At 32.7% G+C, this 20,264-nt stretch overlaps 1 protein-coding gene across 1 annotated transcript in view; it reads right to left on the reverse strand.

Moving 5' to 3' along the window:
• Positions 1-20,264, reverse strand: part of LOC127726088 (prolyl 4-hydroxylase subunit alpha-1-like) — a 134,545-nt gene that overhangs the window by 15,557 nt on the left and 98,724 nt on the right. Inside the window, exons 6-7 of the mRNA XM_052233423.1 lie at positions 19,096-19,260; positions 7,952-8,022 (exon numbers count right to left, since the gene is read on the reverse strand). Coding sequence (XP_052089383.1) covers positions 7,952-8,022; positions 19,096-19,260 — 236 coding nt within the window. The remainder of the gene's footprint in view (positions 1-7,951; positions 8,023-19,095; positions 19,261-20,264) is intronic.

Raw genomic sequence — 20,264 nt, forward strand, 5'->3', positions numbered from 1 at the left:
TTTTGGAGAGTTGTCTCATTGGCAACCATACCACTTTTTTTTTTAAATATACAAAATTGCATTCACAAATTCGGAAAGATACCTAAAAGCACAACAAAAGAAAACACATTTCGCTATCCCTTCGAAATTGGAATTTGATAAAGCAAAACTCACATGTTCTATTTTTATCATACATGTGTAGTTTCAGTTTCAACCATGGTTCTAAATTTAGAATTTACTTTCCCCAAAAATTGCGGACGGAATAGAAGACACCTGTTTATTTTCTACACCTGCCAGGATAAAGGTCGAAAACAGAGAGTTGAATGATATAGTGTTATGTTTCGTGGACTGAATCTGATGGTTTTTTTTTTCTTGTTGTTGTCTTTGTTCCTTTACTTGTAAATGATGCACTACTGGTTGGTTATCCCCTTGATATCTTCTGACTATTTATATGAATATAAATCATACATGTACTAAAATTTTCAATTGCATAAAAAACATGCCAGCGTTTTTTCAGCACACAAATACACATGTCATGTATAAATTATTCGTAACCTACAAGTTTACAAACTATGATGTGTATTTCATTTAAAACTGCGGTTTTCAAAAAAAAGTACCGTGGAGTCAATTCTGTTCTGATTTTAATTAATTTGGTAAGAAAAAAAGCATGATTGTCCTTGGTTTATTTATTTATTTGGTTATAATTTTATTGTTAGGCTTTTTACTTTTTATACTCTATACTTTATTATTTTATATGTAAGGCCTGGGTCAAAAAACAGTTATGGTCCTTTCTGTTTCCTTCATTTGCCACTTTGAAAAAATCTGACCTCTTGGTTTTCTTTTGTAAATTTATTTTACTTTGAAATTTTCCTATTTTGTCTCTTTGAAGATTCATTTATGGAAAATGTGTAACTATAAATGGATTAAAAGATTAAATGAATAACAATAGGTGTACATCTGCTCTAAGCAACAAAGTAAACATTCTGATCAGGATCTTTTAAGTTCTTGCATATTGCATGTGATTTTAAAACGCTGCAATGAAACAGACCATGAGTTAGAGTTATCTTTCTTAGGTGTTGTGTACCCCCTTAAATCCGACAGGTCATGTTAAGAAGTGTATCGCACTCTGAACGTTAACAAACCATTGCAATAATTTTTTTGAGGTTCGTTGGAGAACTACTACAACAATTCTGCCCGTATTCAATAAACCCTCATTTTTAATCTACTGAATGTTTTAGGTGGATTTTTTTTGTCGAGGGGCATTTTTTCCCAGTCAATGTTAATTGTAAATGTAGCTGTGTTGCTGTTTTATTGACTTGTACTCAACACGTCAAATGAAGCCCCTTTATTTGAAACTTTAACAGGGAGTTTTCCCATTGATATAGCCAACATCTGCTTGATAACGTTTATTTCTGTGGAATTTGACATCATTATAATCGTTGGTCAAACTTATAGAGAAAAACTAAATTAAACTATCCAATGCATGGAAGGAATTCAAGTTATCATGACTGCAGGGAATCGGGCAAGCATCACACAAAGGTTTTAGATGTGTTTGTTGTAAAGGGCACATAATATGGACTTTGATCTCTGGAAATTGCAAAGGTCTAATGTCTTTACAAGACATACTTGCATACACCCAAAACTTTGAAAAAGTTTTGTTAGAATTGATTCAAACATATGCTTGATAACCCCCCCCCCCCCCCCTTTTCCCCCTTGCTTTTTCTTGTTTGATTTGACTTTTGTTGACCTATTGGACTGGTGCCCTGTTACCTGTTTTGATGTTATGCGGTACAAGGTCTATTTTACCAAGATTAATATCATTTAGATTGATTGATTGATTGATTGATTAGTTTTTAACGCCACTTTCAACGCTATTGTGCTATTTACCGACCGTGCAAGGGCTGTATAGCCAGTCAAGGTCGTTAAAAACTTCCATTTGTGCTATTCGTGGCGGTCAGTTCTTATTGGTGGAGGAAGCCGGAGTGCCCGGAGAGAACCACCGACCTGCGGTAAGAAACTAACAATCATAGTTAATTTAGACTGCAGTCGAATGCACATGCCCCGTGCGTGATTCGAACTCACAACCTCAGTGTTGACATGCTAGTGATACAGTTGTACGACTACTTAGGACACTCGACCACCGCGGACCAAATATCATTAAGAAACAATCCTTAAACTGAACTAGTAGATTTTAAACTTCGATTTCAACCACCCAATGAACCATCATATAAAACATAGAATATATTGGCACATTAAAAAAACAGGTTTTCCTTTTATCCAATTCTCGTGTGATATATTCACGATCTGCATCATCATTTTTTTTTAAATGCATTTTTTCATTCAATATGCACATGTATATGTTCTTGATAATATCTTTAATGTAAATTTATCTCAGTTTATTGCGTAAACCTCTGAGGGTTTACGCAGTATATATTGGACGATGTCCGTAGTCTTTCGGAACACCGGATGTTATTCGGAATACATCTGTTTCTTTCTATGGCCACCTTTCATATGCATGCGCAATAGCTTATTATTTGACCTGTTGAATCATTAGCATCTTGAAGTTGCTATAGAGATATGTTACATATGATGCGAAATTTATTATGACGCAAGCTACTTTAATAAGCATTTGAATACTTCCTATGCTAATATTTACCTTACATATACGCGTAGTTATTCTAATTAAAGTCAAACGTTGAAACCAGCTGTGTTTAGATATGAGATAAGATTTCACGTAAACAATGCGATTTATATTCGAAACGAGATTTGTTAAAACTAAAATCTATACAAGAAGTATTACTAGCATTTCACTTAAGATTCCGAGTCTAGGGAAAATGTACATAATGTACGAAGCAGGCTATTTCATAATTTTCCTCTCTCAACGTCCTTGTGGGACTAACTAAAGGACAATACTGAAATTAAAATGAAGTCTTTCTTGCACTTTATTGAAATTTTACGTCTAGGATAGACCAAGGACGTATACAATCTAAATTGATATACGTCCTTGAATAGTTTTTATTTTCTTTAAAATTGCAATTTTCTTTGTTTAAATATTGCAACGTTATTTCCTTATCAAATGTCTATTAATTAATAGACACCGAGTGATGACAGATGCAGGCAGAGATAAGAAAAAATAATTTCTATTTATAGTTTTCTTGGTCAGGGAACAGATTATCAAACTATATGTTCGGCCTGTAGTAATTAATGCTCTTCAAAATGTTCGTCAAAATAAAAATAAATAATTATTATTTCATAAAGACGATCAGATGATGAATTTTCGGTTTTAATATATTAAGTACGAAAATGTAAAATAGTATAAGAAGATTTTGAGCCATCTCACTGATCAGTAGGCTACACAGTGCCCCCAAATGACCAGTATAAAACTATCCAGCAAGAAAGAAAAAGGATAGCCGGGTCAATGTAAGAAACCTACTAGGCAACTTCAGTTTAATTTCAATATCTCGATTATTCTAATGGATTTGTCAAATGTCAGGGAATATCTTTTTAAATGTGGTAGGAAGACAACTCTCCATCAAAACACAGTGTAGTCAAAATTAGCAATTATAGGTTATAATTCAGCCTTCAACACAAAAGCTTGGCTCACATTGGACAGCATCCTACCGAGGGCCCCAAAACACGGTTATAAAACAATTTAAACAGGAAAAAACAAACAGATCTAATTGAACTTCAAACCAGAAACAAAAAGCAAATATGAACTGCACCCAAAAAAGACAACCACTAAACAACATGCTTCGGACTTGGGACATGTGCTTATGAATACACCTGGTTTAAAAGAATTTACATACATACCATAAGACAGTAGTGTAATTTTACCATGTACAAGACACCCTTTAATATTTAATGAAAAAATCGTGTTCAGATAAAAAAATCGTAAGGGTTCCGCGGAACCCAGTGTCTCGCCTACTTTTGCTGTAAATCGCAGGCTCAACAAAAATGAGGAAAAAATCAATAAAAATATTCCTCTCAATACTATTTTTTTTTATTTTAAGAAGCCTCTGTCCAAGTTTGGTAAAAATCCAGGATAGTTTATAAATCTAAAAAATTTAACTTCAGACTGTATGAAATGTTAACTGGAAGAAAAACTAAGTCCATTTATAAGTAAAATACAGATAAACAGGTACAAAATTTTAACAAAAAATTTCCTTCTAAATACTAGCTTTTAATCATAAACAAGCTTCTGTCCAAGTTTGGTACAAATCCAGGATAGTATAAGAAAGTTATTAAAATTTAAAAAAAACTTTAACCTCGGAGTGAATGTATTGTATCCCAGCAGAAAACTAAGTCCATTTATAAGTAGAATACGGAAAAATGGAATTTTATTCTTACAAAATTGACTTCTGGATACTATCTTATGATCATAAACAAGCTTCTGTCCAAGTTTGGTACAAATCCAGAATAGTTTAAGAAAGTTATTAAAATTTCAAAAACTTTAACCACAGAGTGAATATTTGTGGACGCCACCGCCGACGACACCGACGGAATGTAGAATCACTTTGTCTCGCTTTTTCGACTAAAGTCGAAGGCTCGACAAAAAGGAACACCTTACAACAGTTCATAAATGTGACCTTTAAACAAACTCATATTTAGGTGATGGGTATACTGATCAGTGGTAATTTCAGGTTTGACCATGTTAGTTTTTTTGTTGTTTTCAATTTTGTTTGTTTGTTTATAAGTACAAGGTGTAAGCTGTTTTGTCTAGGCTATAAATATCTTTTTTAATGAATTGGTTTCGGTCATCAAGGTGAAGAGGATACAGTGGGATTCAAATTGTATATATTTACAATTAAACTTGCAGGCCTTTTTTCATGACCCACAATTTAAAATATAAGAAAACATCAAAATAAAAAGGGACATCCGGAAAATATCTTTAAAGCGAGTTAAAGGTTTTAAAAGTGTTTGTTTTTAACAAAAGAGGTTTGTGATCTAAAACTTTTAAGAGCATACACAAAGCACAGAACTTAAAATTGCCAATGCTTGCTATCCTAAGCATAAAAAAACCTTGCAGAGCAGGTGTAAGGATCTTAATAATGATCAATATCAAGCCATTGTTCAAATAACCATGAACATGTCTCAAATTCTAATAAAAACGGATATTTTACAGGTTCACGTATTGCATTTCTTAAACACATATAATCATTAATTGATTAAATTTCTTCACGTTTGCATTTGAACGTTAGCCTAAAAACTAATTCTAATTTAAAAACAAAAACCAGCATCTTAGAATGGAACATCAAGTGGGTGACTTAACATAATGTCTTTTGGGGGAGAGGAGAGAAAAAAATATTCCTTTAACAAGAATATTTCACCCCACATTGAACAGTATTTACTTTAAGTAAACAGTCACTGTCAGTTTCTAATTCTTATATAACAAAAATGATATAAAACAATAAATCTTTTTTTTTAAACAATTATCTTATATCTAATGCCAAACAAGAATTTGGGATTACGATTGCATTTCTTTTTTTAAAGAAAGCAACTTGTTTTATTATTATTTATTATTAACTATAACAAATCTTAACGGAACACTCAGTGATCTCTTTTATTGCAAAACTGTTCCCGGTGGGTTTTTTTTTACATTAAATACAAATGTCGAGTTACAATCCTATAATCTGTAGGAACACGTTTTTCATTATAATAACAACTTTATAAATTACAGTTAATGATAATGATTTATAATTAAATTACCGGATACCAGACTTGTTTTATCAGTATTCTGTTTTCAAATTCAGCTTTGAGAGTTTTAAATAAAGATGTGTTTAGTCTTTTGGTTCAGCTCTGTATTTTTACTATCCTGGTAAAATGTTTTGTAGTTCCTGGTACACATTCTTCGTCACGATATACTGTTTCGAAAACCAGACGAAGATTGACAAAAAATGACAAACTACGAGGTTGATATAACACAACATCCACTGTGTATTTCATCAGTGTTCCCATTTAGTGACAGATGTATTCAATTCAGCAATTTAAACCAAGTTGTTCTTTTTCATAATTGAGACCTCATATTTATCAACATAATTTTGAATGGTTTCTTTGATCAAAATCAAGTCTTCATTCTTTTAAAACCGTTGGGTTTCTCCTTATTTCTTGTAGTGTCTGGGCAAAAGGTCCCTTTTCATAGAAACTAATATCTTTTGGCATATTTGATTTTGTGTTTTCTACTACTTCAAGCAAATTATGAATATCTTGATGTGAAAGCCCCTCCGTCAAACAAACAAGCTCTGTTGTGGTGAAACGTGTCATACATTAATCAAAACCAGCACTCATTTTACCAATTGACAACTGTTTTCTTAAATTTGATAATAAGAATCCTAAAATAACTACATCGTGTACACTAGTATGTAATGTTATTAAACAACTTAATTTCATAATAAACTGTTGACACAGAGATATGTCTTGCCTGTCGGCATAAAATTCAGTAAAACAATCTGATGGACAGCAACATTGCTAATTTATTCAAATTCGCTGGACCAACTAGTGGGCAGGGCCTCGAAATGATTGACAAAGTTAGATGTATAGACAGCAATGTATACGTAACTTTATAGAAAATATTGTTGTCTATTGTAAGTAGTTCCTATCAAAATAACTTAAGCAGAAAACTTATTATTGAAAATTGTTAACTTTTTGAAAGTCACTAGACCATGACCTAGGGACCAGGGCCTTGAAATAGTTGTCGAACTAATATGTACTGATAGTAATAATGAAACTTTATAGAAAATATCATTGATCTATCACAAGTTGTTCCTGATAAACTTATTTCAGCAGAAAACTTAACATTGAAAAATACTAATTAATTCAAAGTCTCTGGACCATGACCTTCGGGGCAAGGCCTCAAAATAGTCGTCAAACTGACATGAAATGATAGTACTGCAACTTTATACAAAATATCACTGATCTATCAAAAGTATCAAACTGATTAAAGCAGAAAACTTAACATTGAAAATTGCTTATTAATTGAAATGCACTGAACCATGGCCTTAGGGGGCAGGGCCTAAAAAAAGTCGAACTTATAGGTACTAGTAGAAGTGCAACTTCAAACAAAATATTATTGATCTATCACAAGTACTTCCTATCAATCTAAATTAAGCAGAAACATTAAAAGTAAAAATTGCTATTAATTCAAAGTCACTGGACCAAGGCCTAGGGGGTGGTGCCTCACAATAGTCGTCAAACTGATATGTACTGATAGCAATGCAACTTTAAACAAAATATCATTGATCTATCACAAGTGGTTCCAATCAAACTTACTTCAGCAGAAAACATGACAATTGTTGACGCCGTCGCCTTTACCCTCGTCGGAAAAGCAATCCCTCTGTCTCGCTTTCTCGACTTTCGTCGTAGGCGAGACCAAAATAAAAACACGTTCGGTAAATATACAAGAAGCTACTAAGGAATGTCATGTAATCTGACTTTCACACCTTGAAAACAAATGTTAACAACCTGATATTCCACATTGGCTCAATAAAAATTATTAAACATTATTTCTACTCTTGTTGATACACATTTACATCTAAATATATAGCGGATAGACTTAGATTAATAAACCGCTGATTTAAAACGCCCCTCGATTGTTAAATAAAAGTTGTTAACATCCTCGCTATAGCTTTCATTTTGAACCTCTTAAATTGTACAGTCCCCATTAAAGACCTATCGCTTATCACTCAAAACAAAAAGAAAAGATTATATATATTAACACAAAAAGAACACAGCTATGCCTATGCACCAATGATGGTATTTACAAAACTTTAATGCTACAGTAATTAAAAAAAAACAACAGAATCCACATAAAGTAAATATTAACTACAGTACTAAAAATTGAATTATCTTTACGATGAGATAGCCGACTGAATACAAAGTGAAAAGAAAATATTAATACTTCTTGCGTTTTCCAAACATCTGACAATAGAAGGCGTGTTTTAAGACCATTACAGTTGAATGTCGTATTTCTACTCACGTTTGACTAATTCGTATTGAGTCAGCTACCGTTCTATAGTTCCCTGTGCGGACAACCGTCGATCTTGTAAACTATTTAGAAAAGAACATACAAATTTCGTGTCAATCAAATGCTTAAATCAAGGCACATAGCAATTAAAACAAACATGGAGATCGTTTTAGATAATCCAAACATTTATAATCGCTGCTTGGGTTATTTGTTGATTTTATCGTCCAAATAAAATTGATATCTAAAGCATACATGATATAGGTGATAGTCTGCCCCCGGTTAAAGAAATATAATGGCTACACCAAATGCCAATTAATAATTGGCTGGTGCAGGTTTAATACCAATCCTTATGAGATGTCAATATTCACTGTGGGGAAGTGGCTTTGCGTAATTGTACAATCTTCAATAAAGTGAAATCCCTTATTTCTCCCTGATAGTTGCACTGAGTTTCTGGGAATATTGTAAACGTAGCTGTAGGTAGCTTTTGAAGATAATTCAATTTTTATTCAGAAACTGTCGATCTTCCGTTTGTACCGGACGATGTCATAACACCAAAATTGTTAAAATGTACTTCCCTTTTCAAAAGATGAAAGTTCTTCAACGTTCCCCTAGCTCCTTCTTTTATTGATGGCCAAATTATCATGATCCATCTGTTCTCTATTATTTTAAAAAGAAGAATCCTTCTTAAAAATAATAAACAAGATTAAGAACTATCCTGATTTCAACTTTGAGTCGGAAAAATAAAGTTAAAGGTGCTGAGCCAAGGTTCACACCTCAGACGTACTCTAAAATGAACGTTCTTAAGACGGCAGTTGAACAGCAATTTGGAGAACAAGTGACAACAAGATCTTTGTTTCTTATATAAGATAAAGCATTTGTTGAACGAATGCCGAGCGTTCCGAGCCAGATCAATTGAGGAACGCAAAGAAATGTTAAAACAAAACAATGTTTGCTACAAGAACTGTGAGTCAACCACACATAGAAGTCGGGTTTGCAACGCGAGCAGCAGCTGTAATGAGTGGAAGGTTAACAACACGCCACCGCTCTACTCATCTCTAGGGTGTAACCATCAGCAAGTTCTCAATTTAGTTCCCCCAGAACAGTCTAGAATGGGGAGCAGACAGAGTCAGCTGAAACCAATTAAACCTCTGTTAGTTCAACTTTCACAGAGATCTTCAAGAATCCTTAGAATGGGAAATCTTGTGCCAAGATATAACCTGTGGATGTGTATCACAAGGAGAATGCGAACAAAGCTATCCGGGTGGTCGCCATATTTGACGACCAAAGAAACCGGTCTCTAGACCTGTCAGAATTTTTCAGTCTTTTTGACGTACGAGATAAACCAGAAAACTACACTAAGAGGTAGAAATTTCGTCATGAAATCCGTTTATGGTGACGTACAATTCGATCTGTCTTATTAATTAAATGTGATAATATTTCCAATAATCTGGACGAAATTCCGAGACACTTAACATTATCCACATTTAGAAACCCTTAGCGAAATAATTCCACCATTTGAAGAACAATGAAAAATTATACTGCTGGTTAGAAGAGACCTCATAGAGGCACATCTTGTCCTTACACAACGCATAGGACAATCCAGAGCTCCATTTGTCCAAAAGTTAAACTTGGTTGGGTCATAATTGGAAACACACACATTGATAAATAAACAGTTCCGTCTGAAGTCAACACAAAGAAAAATAACATCTTGCAGAATCAGAACACTTCTTGTCACCAATGTTAAAGTCTGTGACTTTTAAGGAGAGTTTTTCGGATACTGCAAATTTGATTCTGGAATTAGCACGACATGAAGTTAACAGAGAAAAAATCAATTACTTTCGCAAAACCTATTCCGAAGCAAAGCCCGATTGCCAACCTAAATCCGCTTTTGAACAAGCACGGACTACTTCGAGTAGGTGGTCGTATCTTCAAATGTGATTTAAGTCATATTGAGAAAGAACCAGTGATCCTATCTGGACGTCATCATATAGTAACACTTCTTTTGTCCGACACTATGTATGACAAGATCAAACTTCGAAGTAGACACTTCACAGATAGAGCAACTAGATCCACCGGATGAAACGTAAAGACGAAACGCTTGATTTCGTATGATACTCACAAATAAGTGATGTTCCGCAAATGTAGAAGAGTACCAAGTACTAACTCTCGTCTGGCTTACCAGAGGACCATCTTAAACCGTCTTAGACGATTATCAATGTTGGAGAGTATGGTTCCTACCGTCGCAACAATAATGGAAAATTTCTACAGATCACAACGATCTCGTCGAAGACATGATTCTTCTAAAGGACAAGAAACTCTGTCGTTCCTAGTTTCCCGTGGGATTAATTGTGAATTTATATAAGAAATTCTAAAGTGAAGTCGTAAATTGAGAACCGACATAAATTACACGACCAGTAGTTAACATGATTCCTGGCTGTACATATTTAGTGTATAAAGTGAAACTATGGATTAAATAGTGATTTTCATCGTATATTCATATACAGTTTTTTTTATGGGATAATGATATCAGAAAGATATTAGACGGGGAGTAATCTGTAACCTCGTCCCTCAATTTATAAAGTTTGTTTGATTATTTTCACAATCAATTTTTGTGTTCCTATCCTAGGAGGATAAACTTGTTCCTTTTTTTTTACACATATCTCGAACAGAAGAACTGCAAGGTCATTACGGTACCGAGAAACATTTTCGGACGGACCTCATTTTTGACACAATTTCTGGTTAACCACAGAGGGAGTTACTTTTATGTCATTTATGTGATGCATTCTAGCCGTTTATCCGTGTTATACTGCCAATTTAACTGTTCTACAAGTGCAGATTTATCTCGCATTTAATGATATCATTTATTTTTTATATGTTGTACCTTATAACATTATTCATTAATAAAATTATACATTTCTGATCCGGCAAAATAACAAATAAAATGTCATTCTTATTTCATTTTCAAAAAAATTATATTGGGAGCAAAACTCCACTCACAGAGCGTGTCAAATGACACATTCAGTCATTGCAAGGCTTCGAAGCCTAACAAACAGAAATGTTTAACACAAAAATAACATTTTTTTTTGTTTTACAAAAGTAAATGGATTCATGTTTGGAAGATATCAATTGCAAAAACTTGTCCTAAATTAAGTTTTAAAGACTAATTGTTGGCTCAACTAAAAACTCCTCAACAATACCAGGCTTATATTTTGTATCACAGACGCACGATTTGTCTACACAAGACTCATCACTGGCATTCGAATCGAAACAGTCAATTTACAGAAAAAGGAACACATCCATACTATTCTATGTCAACACGAAAGTGTTAGCTACTTTGCTGGAGATACCCTCCGGTACTAGACATCCAATATCGGTGGTACAAAACCTGACAAAATTGTACTTAGGATACTCGATTCTCATTTTAGTATTGGTTTGCGTGTTATGAAATTTATTGTTAAAAATAGTAGGTAGAGTTGTTAACCGTTATTTTTGTTAAGTCAGACGTAAGTATGGAATTTGTACAGTTATTGAATATTTTGCTTGTAGTTCCTGTCGTTATTCGCAATTTACGATTACAGGTGAAAAAATGTGCTTTTTGACTTCATGACTTTACTTCAATAATATTTGGCTTTCACGAAAACAATAATGCACCTAATTGTACATCAATTCATCAGTAGGCTTAAAAAAAAGAATGAAGGAAACAGAAAAAAAACCCGTAGACTCATACTTACGTCTGACTAACTCGGTCTGTATCAGCACCAGGGATAACTCTGTCACTGCTCTCTGAGATAACAGTAGATCTTTCAAACTATTTTGAAAAATCAATGTTCAAAGACATTTATTTGGTAACTGTTAGACACAACTTGTATTTTAATAAGCTCATACCTATACGAGGTAAATTTCCGAAATTAAGAGTAAAAAGTGAGAAGTCATTTTGATGAAGTCGTTGAAGTTAGGTATGCAAATCATATGGTAATAGCGAAGATGAAAACAAGGTTATTTTTTTAACTATATGTATCCTTAAATAGACTACACGTTTAAAGTTAAACCTATAATTATTTTTTTTCTAGTTAGTGAATTTCAGTCTTAAACGGTCATTTTGAACATCATCTGAAAAAACTGAAACTTAAACATTAATATAAAAATAAGAAGATGTGGTGTGATTGCCAATGAGACAACTCTACACCAGATACCAAATGACCTAGAAGTTAACAACTAAAGGTCGTTGTACGGCCTTCAACAATGAACAAACCCCATTACGCATAGTAAGATATAATAGGCCCCGAAATGACAAATGTAAAACAATTCAAATGAAAAAAATAACGGCCTGATTTATATACAAAGCAATAAACGAAAACCAATATGATATACAGCAACAAACGACATCAACTGAATAACAGGCTGCTGACTTTGGACAGGCACATACAGAATCTGGTGGACTAAAACATGCTAAATTTAAGTATCGACAGAGTTTATGACCTTGAATGTACATATGTGTATAGCAATGATATTAAGTTTGTTTTTAATTTACTAATAACAAAATCAGTATCTCTACCAATAAAAACAATATTCAAACAAAGATCTTAAGACCTTTTCAGACAATTCAGTATGTTTTAGTTACGTAAAAATAAATGATAGCTAGTGAACAATTTGAACTTAGAGTGAACAGATATTAATTGAACGCAAGCTATTTGTCTAAACAGTACTGAATTTACTTATAGGTTAGACAATACTTAGTCATGTTTTATGAATATTTATAGCCCAAGGCGTAGCCGAGGGTTTTGAATGTTCATAAAACATGACTAAGTATTGTCTGACCAATTTAGAACATATTCACCTTTCGAGTGACATAACAAAATTAGACTCTCATTGTCAGAATCAAACTTTGATGGTAGCTCACTTTAAGTGTTAACATGTTTACTTTAGTAAAAGGGATGTAAAACATTTAATGGTCATTTAAACAGAAGGAATGAAAGAGTAATGTGATAGTTTTGTGATAACAAAAAAGGAGAAATTATTAAAAAATTGAGATTTCTTCTAGCTTCAGGTACAATTTAATCTTATAGATCTAAAATTCTATCATTTTGAAAAGCTCAAAATGTTATATAAATCAACTTTTCTAAAATTGTATAATTTTTAATAAGGAAAAAAAGTCATCAATAACTTTTAATTTACAACTGTTTCAACATCAGATGCTGGCTTTTTTTTATTGATAAATGTATTGTGTTTTTTTTTCAAAAACTTCCTTTGATTTTTTTATCAAGTCATTGTTTCTTAAAACATCAAGTTAAGGTCTGGTATAACAATTAGATTGAATATTACATGTTTTTTACCTACACCTTTGTCCCCTTTTCAAATCTTTTTAATTTTTTTTGGAGGGGGGGGTGTCTATATATGCACTTTTAAATAATATTTACAATGTTGGAATCTCAACTTAAAACGCTTTTGTAGTTCTATTCTCCTGATTTCATTGATAACACCTGGTAATTAGGCAAACAACATTACTCATGATTTTTTCTTTTGCTCTTTTCCCTTCGACATTGCCTTGGGGTTGTACACTTTGTTAGTGCAATTTTTAAGAGTTCACTTTCATAATTAATCCACAATGAAAAGTCATTCATGTGTAGCATTTTATAGTGCATGGAAAGCCATGTACTAGGAAAATACTGATTTTCCATTGGACTAGAATGGGTGAATATGTTCTAATGCAGTGGATAAGTTTGAACATTAACTGAAAGACTGAACATAGCTTAATAATTTATTTGTTCAAATAAAAATCAATGTTTCAGTTCAAATTTAGTTTACTGATAAAAGTTAAACCTATTAATATATGAATTAAATTAAAGTGTACCCTTGCGCACCGACAAGTGAAAGAGAGCCTGCTCTCCGTGGATCGCATGTCATTTTATTTGCAAAATTGTACTGTGTATATGTCATGACCAGTTCTGGTCAGATTTTGTTCTAAAATAATCGAAGATCCGGATTCTAACCTCACAAGCTTTACTATTTTGTAAACACACTCATAATATATCAGTATAAAACTACTTTCTAGTGTTACGATTACTAAAAAAAAAACAGTATTTAAAAAAAATCATTTATAAAACTCTTCTAAAAATCACACGTGTTTGTTGATTTAAAACTGTTTTTGAATGGTTACCTTTTCCATATCAGTGAAGATAAACGTATAAGCTCACAAAGGGTTTTACCCTGCAGTGGTCTGAAACCAGGATTCACCTTGAATAAATTAGTGATCAACAATAACATATACTGTTGACCTATTATAATTGAATACTTGGAGATCAAAGTTACCTACCAACCTGACCAATTAGATTTGTCAGAACTGGCGTAGTTTCCAGAACTTTGTACCATGCATGTGTACTTTTCCATTAATCACTACATCTAGTTGCTGGATACACTTAACAGCAAGCTGTGAACACACTATACGTGTCCGTATAGTTCCGGGTATAATTACGACCAGTTACGAATAGTCTGACAGGTTATTAGAAACCTGTGATATCATGCTCATGAACTGAACTACTGACTGAAATATTTACCTAATCTATAACAAATGCCACCGAATTTGAGTCTGCATTTGTTTTAAAGCACAATAACATGCACACAGACTTTTATCAACGTACGTATATTGCTCGAGTAGGATCTTTACACAATATCAAAATGTGATTTGTTTGTGCAGAAACAACCCAATACATTGAACAGTATGAAATATACGCAATAACAATATTGTTTAAGTTTATAAAAAAAAAAAAAAAAAAAAAAAAAAAAAAAAAAAAACCCAAAACATGTCAAGGGCTCTGGAAGGGTACACAACCCTCTTCAAAGAAATTAAAAGCAACACGAACACCACCAGACACATTAGCTAATGCCAAGTGATATCGAAGGGTAAGCAGGTCATGCTTGAAGGTTAAAAATTGGAAGTACACATAAACATGTGTGCCCTTTGAAGAAACAATCTGTAATATTTGTTTCTCAGACGATATCGAAGGAAACAAAATTTCTCTTAGAATGTTATTTTTATAATCAAGAAAGAATCACACTTCCCGATAACGTAAACAAATAATTCAACCCTTGTTTATGGTTGATTACTGGGGAAAATACAGATATTATATAAACTATTTCATTGTTGTCGAGCCTGCGACTTTTGTCGCAAAAGCGAGACATAGCGATCCTACATTCCGTCGTCGTCGTCGTCGTCGTCGGCGGCGGCGTCCACAAATATTCACTCTGTGGTTAAAGTTTTTGAAATTTTAATTACTTTCTTAAAATATCCTGGATTTCTACCAAACTTGGACAGAAGCTTGTTTATTATCATAATCCAGAATTAATTTTGTAAAAAAAAATCCTGTTTATCTGTATTTTACTGATACATGGAATTAGTTTAACTGCCAGTTAACATTACATTCACTCTGAAGTTAAAGTTTTTCAAATTTTAACAACTTTCTTAAACTATCCTAGATTTGTTTCAAACTTGGACAGAAGCTTGTTTATTATCATAAGATAGTATCCAGAATTAATTTTGTAAAAAAAAATCCTGTTTATCTGTATTTTACTGATAAATGGACTTAAATTTTCTGCCAGTTAACATTACATTCACTCTGTAGTTAAAGTTTAAAAAAAATTAATTAGTTCCTTAAACCATCCTGGATTTGTACCAGAAGCTTGTTTATGATAAAAACCTAGTATCTAGATGAAAATTTGGTTAAAATTTATTTCCAATTTTTCGTATGTTACTTATAAATGGACTTAGTTTTTTTCCAGTTAACATTACATACAGTCTGCAGTTGAAATTTGTGAAACATTTATTAGATTCACAAACCATCCCGGATTTTTTATCAAACTTGGACAGAAGCTTCTTACAATCAAAAGATAGTATCTAGAGGAAAATTTTTAATAATGTTTTCCCCATTTTTGTTGAGCCTGCGACTTTTGTCTAGCGATCCTACATTCCGTCGTCGTCTGAATTAAGGGATAAATCATCAAGCAATGTAAAAATTATCTTCTTTATCATTTGTTCATTCAATGAATTTATGTTTCAACTCTTTTATAAATCTATGGATTTGATTGCATACTGTATTCATTTTTTACAAGCATAACTTTTTTCATACATTTCAAACGTTTTATTTCATTAACTGTAAATCTATTATGTGCATACCCCTATTACACTGAAAACATAGACAACAGGAAAAGTAGGCGAGACACTGGGTTCCGCGGAACCCTTACGAATTTTTTAAAAGGAAACAGTCTCCGAATTTATACCAGCTTTAGTTTTGTCTTGACGTGATTTTCATGAGATGAAAGAGTTTCATCTTTATGTCATATGTATTTATTAGCAGGTTGTTTTTTTTTAGTTGAGTCTGCGAAATTTATTTCGCGAAAGCGAGACAAAGCGATCCTAGTTTCCGTCGTCGGCATCGGCGGCGTCAACATTTAGGTTCAGTCTGTGGTTAAAGTTTTTTCGGACATCAATAACTTTGTCAAACCTACATGGAATTTTATGAAATTTGGACAGAAACTTGTTTATGACTAAAATACAGTATGCAGAGCAAGATTTTGAAAATGTTTATTTTCATTTTTCCGTATTTTACTGATAAGTGGACTTACAGTCTAGAGTTAAAGTTTGTTACACATAGAGTGTTATGAAACTTTATCAGAATCTTTTTAACGATTAAGAGATAATGTCTGAAGCAAACTTTTGAAAATATTTTTTTTTCATTTTTAGTATTTTTCTGATAGATGGACTTCATTTTTTACAGTTGACATTTACAGACAGTCTAATCAAGACCAAGAAATAGCATCTAAGGTAAAAGTTTGAATTTTTTTTTAAATTATGTATTTTACTGATAAATGGCCTCACTTTTTAGTCAATATTACACTTTTACACTGACAGCAGCAAACGCAGGCGAGTCACAGGGTTCTGCGGAACCCCTTTAGATTTTTTTTTGCATTTTTGATTACTTTTATTTGTGTCTTAGTTTTATTAGTAAAATGAGACAAACTGCGAATCTAACACTCAGCGCTCTTGGGGATAACGAATGAGGGTCTTTTATAGAGCTATTTATATATCATTTGGAATGATATATAATATTCATAATTAATGACTGGTGATATGTTATTTACATCGCACAAAGGAAAAATGAAAGAAACGAATCGTGTATAATGCAAAGAAAGCGAAGTTGATGAGTAATAGTGTGTTAACTTTGAATATCAGCGCTTATCCAACAGTGTGGATCTGACACCATCCTATAGCAATATATTCATCAATCGGGCTGGAATATTCATACTGATCCGGATTGTCATCTTCCGAATATATTTTCGTCTCTCATACGTAACATGTTCCCGATTTTATAACTTGTTCAAGCCAATAAAATCTTAACTACATCATTAGTCAGCCAATTAGAACGAACTCTTGTTAAGCAATACTTTCAGAGTGATTTGCATATAGTCCGAAACTTGTACCTTCTTGTTTAACAGTATGCTAATACATGTATCACTAAAGATGTAGTGTTCCTTCCTGACTACTTTACAGTTTAATTTAACTTTATGATAGTTATATATTGCATAATTCACAATGTATCTTGTTTGCCTTTTTGCCAGACTTTGTTGCAATTTGACGGTATGCTTGTTGGGGGTCCTTGATTGGATAATAAACTATCGTATCTTATATATATAATATTTTAGAAACAAGTTAAGTGCTTACGAACATTGAAACTGTAGGTTTTTATGTTTCTTTTAAAATTGTGAAGAATGTATGAAAAACCTATAATAAATATCTTGGTACTAAGTGATAGATTATTGTATGGTTTACTTTAGGTCTATAACTAATAATTTTCTATTAATTAGTTAGAACTATCCAAAGTTGTTCTCCCATTTTGCTATTGTATATAAAGTTGTAACAAATGGCTAAATATGCATTTATCAGATAGGTTACGTATGGGTATGTACATATTTATATTTGTTTTCTTTAAAACTACGAATACCCTTTAAAGACAGCTTATGGAAAGACTCGATTTAAAATCTCAATCAGACATTTTCGTGAGTTCATACCTCCGGTGGCGGTGATTATTGTTTCCAAATCAAAATCTGGATACTGTAAATGAAACGACAGTGGAGATAATTAGTCCCTGTACTTGAACTTTTTCCGATGGTTAATAACGTTTGATTTTGTCAGTTTTTATGGACTCCCCTTTATTGAATAAACCTTGGAATTGTGTATTTTTGTTATATATTTGTACTTATCTAATTCTGAATATGCACAAATATTCCGTACTTAAAATCTGAATGTGCAATAAGGATGTTTTATGTAAAAACTCTTCTATTTCTGAATATGGTGTTTGATCAGAAAATAAGTATATTTATGTTTGGTACTTAGAGGAAAACAATGTTTCTGTACCAAGTCCGGAATATGGCAGTTATCAAATAGTCCGTTTCTATGTATGTTGGCGTTTGTTTTTGTTCAAGTTCAGTGTTTCTGTTGTTCCGTTGCTTTCCTCTTATAGTTGATGTGTTTCCCTCGATTTTGGTTTGTGACTCGGATTTGTTTTCGCTTAATCGATTTATGACTATTGAACAGCGGTATACTACTGTTGCCCTTATTCAAAGATATAGGAAGATGTGGTATGAGTGCCAATGAGACAACTCTCCATCCAAGTTACAATTTATAAAAGTAAACCATTATAGGTCAAGGTACGGCCTTCAACACGGAGCATTGCTCACACCGAACAGCAAGCTAACATATTCACTTGACAAACAATAGCATGATAATACCATTAACATACTGTATATTCAGAAATTATTGCGAGGGTTTTTTTAATGCGACTTGGTGATTATCGCATTAATAAGAACTCGCATTACGATATCTGTATGCAGATTTTCCTGTAATCGCAATAATGAATCTTGCATTTTTGTCCATTCATTGAAAATCGCAATAATAAATGCACGCAATAACTCATGAATTTACAATATTCAACAGTAAACCTTCAGGTGTGGTTATAATAATTGAAACATCTATGCCACAGACTAAATATATCTGATTACACTGTATTTATAAAAAGTATGTTTAGATAAAATTAACGAGAATTATTGATAATGCTTAAAGTGAGAAGAACAAAAAAAAACAACTTTTAACTAATACTATATACCTTTTTGCTGCCTTCTTGTCGAAGATAGGATGCTTCCGTCTCTGATATAACGTCATGGAATACGAGTATCTTTGGTTGAAGATTAGCAATCTCTACCTTTGCATTATAGTATGGTATAGATGTAACACTTGAATAGCAGTATAGTTTGGAATATTCTCGTGGAGACTACAACATGATATAGCAAAGAAATCATCAAAATTCTATTCTAACAAACGCTGTGGTTCTGCAGAAAGACCTATTCTATTAAATCAAATGATTCCAATGGCAAATACATGTACATCAAAGAGGAAATTATGATAATTGCTGGACGTTTAGATCAACAACGATTTTTTTACGAACATTCGATATTTTCAAGGATACTTATCATTCGCGCCTTTAAGCTGACTTATACTCATGTGAAGAACAATTAATTCAAGCTTAAATGCCAGGAAGAAAACTCTGAAATTGACAAAACATCACTTTCTTCTCCGTTAAGCCAATGGTCGGGTACAAGGCATGGTCTATATTCATATTGTGTTGACATGTGTTTGCGTCTTTGATATGCAAAATTGTATGCGCCTTTACGTCGATCAATTATCAAAAGCAACTAAAGAAAGAAATGATAAATAATTACTTAAGTCATTTGGTTGCCATTACAAATTAATTGATCGGTATCGTCATAGTGTGTCATTTTTTAAGTTACTGAAGACTTTAACTTTTTCATGCACAGTTTTGAGGTTAAAATCATATAATACGTTTTACTATGAAAGAAGTGTTGTAAAAGAAAATTCTTTATATTATCAAAATCTTCATAAATGTACTGCTATTAAATTATTGTCTTCCCGTACACTAATTCGCCGATATTTTCCCGTATGCAGTGAATTTTACTATGAGACCTATCGTAATTCTTCGGCCATCGCAGAGCGCAAGTGCGAGGGTGAAACCGTGATGAAAAAATGTAAACAAACATGCACTGGGAGGTAAATAGTAATAACTAATTCTTAAAGAACAAATTAAAAACACCAAATCATTTAACAACTGTTACGGAAAATGTTAAATAATAAATGGGAACGCATGGAATATATAACAAAAAATGGCTCTGTCAATTCAAATATTTTTCATGTGCTCCACATGCTCTGTGTTGATTTTTTATCAATGTCGTGAACCGGTAAACTTCTGCAATAAACTCG

Source organism: Mytilus californianus, unplaced genomic scaffold (assembly GCF_021869535.1).
Source record: "Mytilus californianus isolate M0D057914Y unplaced genomic scaffold, xbMytCali1.0.p SCAF_16, whole genome shotgun sequence".
Lineage (NCBI taxonomy): Eukaryota > Metazoa > Mollusca > Bivalvia > Mytilida > Mytilidae > Mytilus > Mytilus californianus.